Source organism: Leguminivora glycinivorella, chromosome 7, assembly GCF_023078275.1.
Source record: "Leguminivora glycinivorella isolate SPB_JAAS2020 chromosome 7, LegGlyc_1.1, whole genome shotgun sequence".
Taxonomy (NCBI): domain Eukaryota; kingdom Metazoa; phylum Arthropoda; class Insecta; order Lepidoptera; family Tortricidae; genus Leguminivora; species Leguminivora glycinivorella.
In genome coordinates this window covers 6,908,438-6,917,616 of record NC_062977.1, presented here as the reverse complement: position 1 = coordinate 6,917,616, position 9,179 = coordinate 6,908,438, and the positions used below count along the sequence as shown (strand labels likewise).

Here is a 9,179-nt window from a genome sequence, read left to right as displayed (position 1 = left end):
CCAAATAGGATGGCGCTCAGCGTAGACCGTACCTATCTAAGAGACACAGCACTGATTGTCAGGGCATAGTTACAACTAAACTTAAAACCAAGAACAACATAAGTCGAAGTGATTTCTATTAGGTACAAACAAATACAGCACGGTACTGTAAATAATCAGGGTTCTAGAGTGGCCTAGGATTTTTTTGATCGGTAGCTGTCTGTAGTTTATTTGGAGCCTGATCGGTATCAACCTATTCGATTCCTTATATCTTTGACATCGTACTTATATTTTTCGTTTTTTTTAACGATTTCTTGCTGATCGATAAGAGTTCTGAATGATTCACGGTTATTATTTTCATTAAGTACACTTATTTTGACCGGGAGGATATAGACCGTGAAGTCCGTGATTACCTTTTGATTTTCGAAATATCGGGAGCTCGACATAAATCAAAAACACGGTCTATAAGTCTTGCTGATCTGACATTTGATTAATTTCAAGGTAGGTACTAAAATTGTTATGCGAACATTGGGAGCTGATTTATGGTGGACCTTATACTATTTTTTTTTCTTTCTTCTCTGTTTGACATGTAAATATCGCTATTAAGGAAATAATTAGCGTGTTTTTTTAAGTCTTAATGTACGTTGGCATAACCATTGTATGTAACACCCTAATTGTACAGTCAACATCAAAAGTAGCGGATCAAATAATGCTTCAAAATAGTAATTACCATTCTGTAACAGCTAAAGCAGAAATGTATACTCGTACATAGAAAAAAGTTAACATCTCTGACCGCGAACTGTAACTGTACTGTGTGTATGTGATTTAGAATATTTAGATACATATGTACCTATATTTAAAAAAAAATATTCAGGATTTCAGATACTTTAGGTGTGTTGTTTCGTCACTATAGATGTTGACTGAAGTACATTCGAAAAATCCGGGTGGGTTTCGTACCAGTACCAGAAAGCTACAAATGGAACCCTTATGTATTTCTTTACTCGTTTTTGGTGTTTCACTGCTGATCACTTCAACTTTTTCCACTCAACCTCATCGGCGTTTACACATTTGAGGATTTTAAGGTAACATTCATTAAGTCGTCCTGTCCATCTCCTTTTCCGCCATTTTTGTGGGTTAGCCGGTTATTTTTACATGAGTCAGGACTCAGGAGTATGGGGATATCGGATACCGTAGGTAATTATAGCCATCTTTACCCGTTTATTACGATTTTCGGTTCAATTACCACACGATTTACTCAAAAAAATATGAATACCTAATGAATTTTTACTTTGAATTGGTATTTCCATAAAAAAAACGCAATTTTATTTCCAAGTTGTTAAAAATTAAGTTTTAGTCCCATAACAGCAAGTATCACGTTACAAAACCAATTTAATTTTACCAAATGAATGAACATTCCATAACAAGCTAAATACGCTTAACCGATAACCCTATATGCAGTTAACCGCGATAAAAACACAGTGAGATTTAATTGAATTTACTCAGAATGCGAATTCATAAAAGGAATGAAACGCGTAATGCGAAACAAAAACCACTGTGTACGATTGCGTCAGCACTTGAAAATTAATCGCTCGGCTCTCGACAGCTCTCTACCTATTCTCACACATTCACAATCTTTACAAAACGAGTCCGTCCAAATTATCAAGGCCCGAGCGATAACAAATACGTCCCCTTTATCTTATACAATACAAATACTCAGAGGGGAGCTCACTAGCTCATATAAACTGGTTTTGTGTTGCTACGTGGATTCGAGTAACCTCCTCGTGTATTCTGCGCTCCTAGTAAGGTGCGCACAGTGTGGCAGGTTGCGACCATGCCGATGGGGCTACGGCCTCGGCTGTTGCTGTTGCCGTATTGACGACACGTGGGCCGCGTCGGGCCCTCTCGGCCGGAATGGACCACCCTTGAACGCCAGACCGAGTGTGTACGCCGCCGCTGCACTGCCAAGTCCGATCGCTTCTATTGCGATATGGCAACATTGCAAAAAATAAATAGTTTTTTTTTTATCGTTTTTATTATTAAATGTACTTAAAGTAAACAATTAAATCAATCATCAGATGCTATCGTAGTATCTACAGTTAATTTGTCTAGTCTAGCTTGAAATATGACGTCAGAAATTAGTTTCTCCGCTAAAATCCTTTGCATATTTGTTAGCTCCTTGAGTTGGAAGCCGATGGTTCGTCCGAACGCTTCTGCTTCGTTGTTGATTATGTAGGATTGAGGTAGCACTATGTTATCCTGATCCTGTTCCAGTATTTCAGGTTCGAGGTATTCCTCTTCGTTGTGAAATTGCTCAACATACATGTTGTTGGAAGAATTGTGTGTTATTTTCGATCGTTTTGGTTTAGTTTCCTCTTCATCTGAGTCTACAATCTGTGTTGTTTCCTAAAATTTAAAATTTGGTGATTAGTAGATCTTACATACCTACTGTACTTGTACCTATGATGTTTGAGCTATGTTAATACATTTTATTGAGTAGGTGAATGTGTATTTTCTATACATATAAAATGGGACCAGCGTCCAGCAATAAAAAAGGCCTAATGTTAGCTGATGGTTTTAAATTAATGTAGGTAAGAGGATTCTATATTCTGGTAAACACATTTTTCATCACACTTGCTTAATAAGTTGCAATTGCAGGCGTAGCGAGTGTTATAATTGAAAAAGCTTTTTCCCTAGGAGTCACGAAAATTCTAGTATTAATTAATTAAAAATATTTATGAAATATAAAACATTTTTTCTTTTTGATGACAAAACATTTGTGTGTAGCGGTAGAAATTTCATTATTCCCTTGGGAGAACGATTTTTTTTAAGTAACTTGAAAAACACTTTTTGATGACAAAACATTTGTGTGTAGCCCTTAAGTTGCATAAATTGCATAATGTACAATTAAAACATAGTTATAGTGTACATAAGGGTTCTTTTTTCCATTTTTGGGTAGAGAACCCTTATATCAGCTTGACAAAAAAGATAAAAACTGGCAACATTGTAGTGTAATCTCGATTTCTCCTACACTCCTATAAGGTCCTCAAGGTTTTGCCAACGATGGGTCTTGTGTAAAAAAAGTGTTTTTTTATTTTATTATTCAGTAAATAAAAAAAAATACCTGAAAACTATCTTCGTATTCGTTTTTGAACTCCTGTTGGTCATTGTCTTCGTCTTGTTCTTCTTCCTCGTTCAGAAATCTCAGAAGATTATAGTACCAGAGATGTGGTTTGTAATTACCTCCGCGAAATTTACTCATAAGCACCTGAAATTAAAATAATAATCAGACGTTTTACATCGTATCAGAAGTATCAGAACATACCAGATGTTGCGACAAAAGGCATGCAACTTTAGTCCATTACTGCCTGCGTAGGTACATAACATTCAATACATCAATCAGATGCGGCAATGTATTGCAAATCGCATGCGATTATCAGTCACGTTTGGAGGGGCCGTTACACTAATAAAACTGTGTTCAAGCAGTAGACTACAGTCATAATAAAATGGTTTTAAGTAGGTAAGTATATTAAATGTGAATAAGTATAAGCTAGTACCTTTTTTCGTTCGCGTCGGTATGCACACCGCATATGTTCAATTTTCTTCTTAACGTCAACCACCGTGCCATCCGCTTGGTACAACTTAAACTTTTCTAAGAGCTCTTCATACGCACTGTCTCTTATTTCTCTATTAGCATAGTGCATGTGCCTTTGGTCCCAAAGACATGGGAATGCTCTGTATAACTTCAGGAATTCTGAGAGAATGCTTTGTTCGTTAAGGACAGCGCGGTCCGACCGTCGGACGTGCGACCCGGACATGGTTCGGGGACCAACTGGCGGCGTCATCCGACCGACAGGCACGCGGTCGGGTGGACGCCGCGGTCCCGCTCTCGCGCCGCGCGAGTGAGCGAGACGGGGGATCGCGCGCAGACAGCTGCGAGGGGCGATTATTATTACGTAGCGGTGACCTCATCCGTTGGATTGTGTGTTTTGAATTCGTATTTTATGTTGTTAAAAACTGTGCACGTTTTTTTATTTTGTAAGTTTGTTAATTTGAAATAGCTCATCTAAACGTTCAGACAACACCGTCTGACAGGTATAAATTGTACCCGATGACAGACTTTTACATATCAACGTCAGGATGACAGAACCTAGGAGTAATAATAAAATAAGTATGTATAGCTTGGCTTTCTATTTGTAGTGAGTGTAAGAAAAACATACCTACAATAAATATTCAGTTTATAAAATATAATATTTATAAATTAAAATTACTATGGATTTTTATTTTTACTTATACATATTTGTAAAGTGTTATAAATATACCAGACCTGTAGCTTGCAGCTTTATATGAACATGTACCTATTAGTTAGGTAGGTAGGCTAAGCATCATTATTTTTTTAAACACAATGTGTTTTCAAGTGGGCCATGATCATGATATTCATAATAGGAAAATAACAAACAGGAACTTTAAATATTCGAGTCCTGCCGGAGGTGTAAATTTTTCCATTTTTCCTTAAATTTAAAAATATGTAATATCGCTCGCAGACGTTTCTGCATGGTAAAAAACACATTTAGGAACTTTAAATTTCAAAAAAAGAAAAATGTAACTTGGCAGGCCTTGAACTTTTACTTGCGTTCCCTCCATCAGGACCTTTTAACTTAAGGTACCTAATTAAGTTGTTCTGTAATAGAAGCAGACAGATCGTCACTACTTTTAAAAAAACTTGTATCTTCGTCGAAAAGAAAATTGTAGTAAGCGTTTTAAATTTGAGGAGCAGCGTGAGATACGAGATTTTTTCAAAGTAGTGACGAAATCTTCAAGTTACATAGGTAAGGTACGTCAAGTGCAAAAATACGTATCGATTTTATCCGCTCAAAAATATGTACCGAGACCTTATTCCGCCGACATAAAGTGCTATGGGACATATTTTTGATAAGTTGTACGCACCCATATTTTTACACTTGACTGTACATTACATCAATAGTGTGCAAGATAAACATATGCAGTTATCCCTTTCAAAACGAGAAATCAAGATTTGCTAATTTAATTTCGAATTTTAATGACATTTGTTAAAATTGACATTTATGTATTAACAATCCTCACGATCGTATCACCTCGTATTTGCATAGCGCATAGCGCTGTCTCCACAGATGTCATATAAACCATAGATCAAGCAAACGTATCTACTTAGCGTGTCAAATGAACTCAGTGAAATCCACTGAGTTGTCCGTCTTTAATCGCAGCTTGCAGCTTTCGGGCGTCAATTTTTGTAAGTTGAAGTCAACAAAAACATTAAAAATGCCTCGTTACATGATATTTAATTGCAACAACATAAAACTTATCAACACTCAAGGGCCTGAGACATATTTAAAATCACAGGCAAGTAACAACTTCAGTACAAAATCTGACACGCTCGGCCGCCATACAAATAAATGAACTCGTTTCTTCTATCTAAATCTAATTCTGTGGCTGTCTCTCACACCGGAGTCCGGACCGACTTTTAGATAGGTATCCACTGCGGATTCGCTTCAGTGTGATAGCCGCTTCACTATAATACTATACTATAATATTATGAATGAGAAAGGTGTGTGTGTGTCTGTTTGTTTGTCCGTCTTTCACGGCAAAATGGAGCGACGTGACTAATTGACGTGATTTTTTAAGTGGAGCCAGTTGAAGGGATGGAAAGTGCTAAGGCTACTTTTGTCTTTTTCTAACGCGAGCGAAGCCGCAGGCAAAAGCTGCATGTGTCATAAATAAAAGAAAGCTTTATATAAACTATTATATAAAGCTTTCTTTTATTTATTACACATGCAGCGATTAAGGATAAAACGTGTTACACAAAATAGAATTCCCTACTTGCAAGTAAACGTCAAGTTTCCCCGAATGAATAAAATCGCCGTCAATAGAAATTGACAACAATGTAAACAAACCATTCTATAAAATATCAATATTCTAGCACAATTTTTAGGGTTCCGTAGTCAACTAGGAACCCTTATAGTTTCGCCATGTCTGTCTGTCCGTCCGTCCGTCCGCGGATAATCTCAGTAACCGTAAGCACTAGAAAGCTGAAATTTGGTACCAATATGTATATCAATCACGCCAACAAAGTGCAAAAATAAAAAGTGGAAAAAAATGTTTTATTAGGGTACCCCCCCCACATGTAAAGTGGGGGCTGATATTTTTTTTCATTCAAACCCCAACGTGTGATATATTGTTCGATAGGTATTTAAAAATGAATAAGGGTTTACTAAGGTCGTTTTTTGATAATATTAATATTTTCGGAAATAATCACTCCTAAAGAAAAAAAAAGTGCGTCCCCCCCCCTCTAACTTTTGAACCATATGTTTAAAAAATATGAAAAAAATCACAAAAGTAGAACTTTATAAAGACTTTCTAGGAAAATTGTTTTGAACTTAATAGTTGCAGTAGTTTCTGAGAAAAATACGAAAAACTACGGAACCCTACACTGAGCGTGGCCCGACACGCTCTTGGCCGGTTTATTATTTTAAGGGTGAAGGATCATAATGTGAGATGAATTGATTAAATAACACATGGATTTAGCCAGTATCTAAAGAGTTAGAATGGAAATTAAAGACATTTTGACTACAAGGTTTGTTTACATTGTTCACAAGTTCTATTGACGGCGACTTTACGGAAAAACACGGACACTTTTGTAGCAAAAAAAAACATAATCCTTCTATTCCTTATCCACAACTGGGCTAACTGGGGGTTTATCATTCGGGAAAACCAGCGGTGTCACAACACAATGGTTGTTTTTATCGCCTATTGCGTCGTTAGTTCCTTTCGCATTTACAAACATGATAGAACTTACAATATGGTGATTTTTATTTATTTATAATTATACCTAACTTGGCTTAGGTATGTACTAATCTATCTATCTACTTAATTCCATATATACATAAAACTGTTGTTTATCTATTGATTATAATTTTTTTAAATAAATTTCCATAGATTTCTCGATTGCCGAGAATTCCTGGGACTAATCTTGATCCGTTCCCGAGATCAAATATGACCCATTGCCGGGAAATTGCAATCACTAGACCCAATATCGTATTCCATCCCAACGCGGACCCCAAGCTGTCATGAGTCGACGGAAAAATACCGGGCTAAGGCACGCCACAGACAGTCTTAAAAATTTATATAATCTTAAAAAAGATTTGTAATGCAACCTGTCAGTTTAACTTTAAACTGGCAGAATTTTCAGATAGAACTGACAGGTTGCATACAAATTTTTATTTAAGATTATGAATTTTTAAGACTGTCTGTGGCGTGCCACGCAAGGAAGAAGAAGAAGAAGGTCCCCCACTGTATTAACTAGATACTTTATATATTTTCTACATATACCTAGGGGAAAGCTACTGAAAAATCAAAATTTCAAATATGGCACGTTATAATTTTAGAACAAAACGGGACTTAATCGCGTAAACACTTACATTTATATTTGGCCCGACCAAATATAAATGTAAGTGTTTACACGATTAAGTCCCGTTTTGTTCTAAAATTATGAGTGCAAATCGTGTTAGTCTAAATCAATATATGGCACGTTATCTTTCGTAGATACGATCCGTTCCGAGAAATAATTAGTGGTGGTTCGAGTTGGGCCGTAAAACGACAGTTTTAGAAGCAGATTCTGTTTCACTAAATTAATCTACATACCTATTAATGTCAATAACAATAATAAGAGTGCGATCAGTTTCTATATGATTCCGAAGAAAAGTTCAGATTCCGCCGAAACAAAAATACCCAAACCAGATAGTACCTAAAGCCGAAATTGTATTTCCAAAAAAAGATCCTGAAACACATCCATACTAATATTAGAAATGGGAAAGTGTGTGTGTCTGTTTGTTTGTCCGTCTTTCACGGCAAAACGGAGCATTGAATTGACGTGATATTTTAAGTGGAGATAGTTGAACTGATGGAGAGTGACATAGGCTACTTTTTGTCTCTTTCTAACTCGTCACTTCCCTAAAATGGGTGGTAAAATTTAGTATAGAGCATTCCACAATTTTCGAGTTTAACGCGAGCGATGCCGCGGGCAGAAGATAGTTTTTAAATACCTACAGGAAAAATGGGAAAATTCACATCTCCCACAGGATTCGAACCTGCTTTAATTTAAAAATATGTGGTATCGCTCGCAGAAGTTCTACATGATAAAAGAATAAACTTTCAGAAACTTTCTGAAACGATTTTCGGTTATCCACATGAAAGAACAAAGGAATTACAAGTTTACCTACTTAACGGTTACACCAAATGCACTATATTTATTATAAATTGTATTTTCAAACCATCAATTTGACATTTGAAAAGAATTACCATTCCCACTTTTGAGCGCGGAGGCGTGTCGGGCCCGTGTGGGCGGTGACGGACAGACGGACAGATCGACTGACAGGAATACGGCGGGATGGATAGACATGTTCATAACCGATAATAAATTGTGGTTATGAAGTGGTTATGTACCTATCTAAAAATATATATCTTATAATAATTGTTCTGATGTTTCTGTGTACTCTTTGAAAGGTATGTAGGTAGCTCTTTTGTAAAATTTAAACTATACAACTATTGGAGGAAGGAGAACTCGTATACTGACTCTCAGCTGTATAAGTGCATGGCGAATTTATCAATGAATTCATACATAATTTCCCCTTTGCAGCTCACTGTAGGTACCTGTTTTCCAGACTAGATATAACAGTAGAGCATTACTACATCACATCGTAAATGCCATATCTTAAAATTAAAATTTTGATAAAACTCCCGACCGCGACATAGTGGACTGATTTTCATGAAACATGGCTAAGAACACTCTCGAACACACTTGTTGATAATTAGGTACTTCGGTAAGTATTTCTTGAAAGTGTTCCCCAGACCTCAGCCCTATTACTATATAAACCCTAAATGCCTACTTAGTTATTTAAAATTATATATAAAAGCTGGAAAGAAAAGAATTCAGCAATAACCCCATAAGTATTACGACAACGAAAATTGTTTCATGAATGTTTCTTTATAGTTAATAGGTATTGAAAGGTTTTACAAATAAGTTAAAGACTTTTCAGAAAACTAGTAACATAGATAATGTTTTTGAGAAAATCACTATTAAAAATTGGTTAGGTATCTAGAGCACCTACCTATATCGCGAGTCGCGATTCGATATGAATCGCTCGCTTGTTCAATCGTCGTGCGTTTTC

General features: G+C 36.3%; 1 protein-coding gene across 1 annotated transcript; it reads right to left on the bottom strand.

Moving 5' to 3' along the window:
• Positions 1-1,994: 1,994 nt before the first annotated feature.
• Positions 1,995-3,951, bottom strand: LOC125228345. Its single transcript, XM_048132878.1, has 3 exons — positions 3,534-3,951; positions 3,101-3,244; positions 1,995-2,382 (listed from the first exon to the last, which is right to left on the bottom strand). Exons 1-3 carry the CDS (start codon positions 3,819-3,821, stop codon positions 2,044-2,046), a joined length of 771 nt encoding a protein of 256 aa, XP_047988835.1. The 5' UTR covers positions 3,822-3,951; the 3' UTR covers positions 1,995-2,043.
• Positions 3,952-9,179: the final 5,228 nt, after the last annotated feature.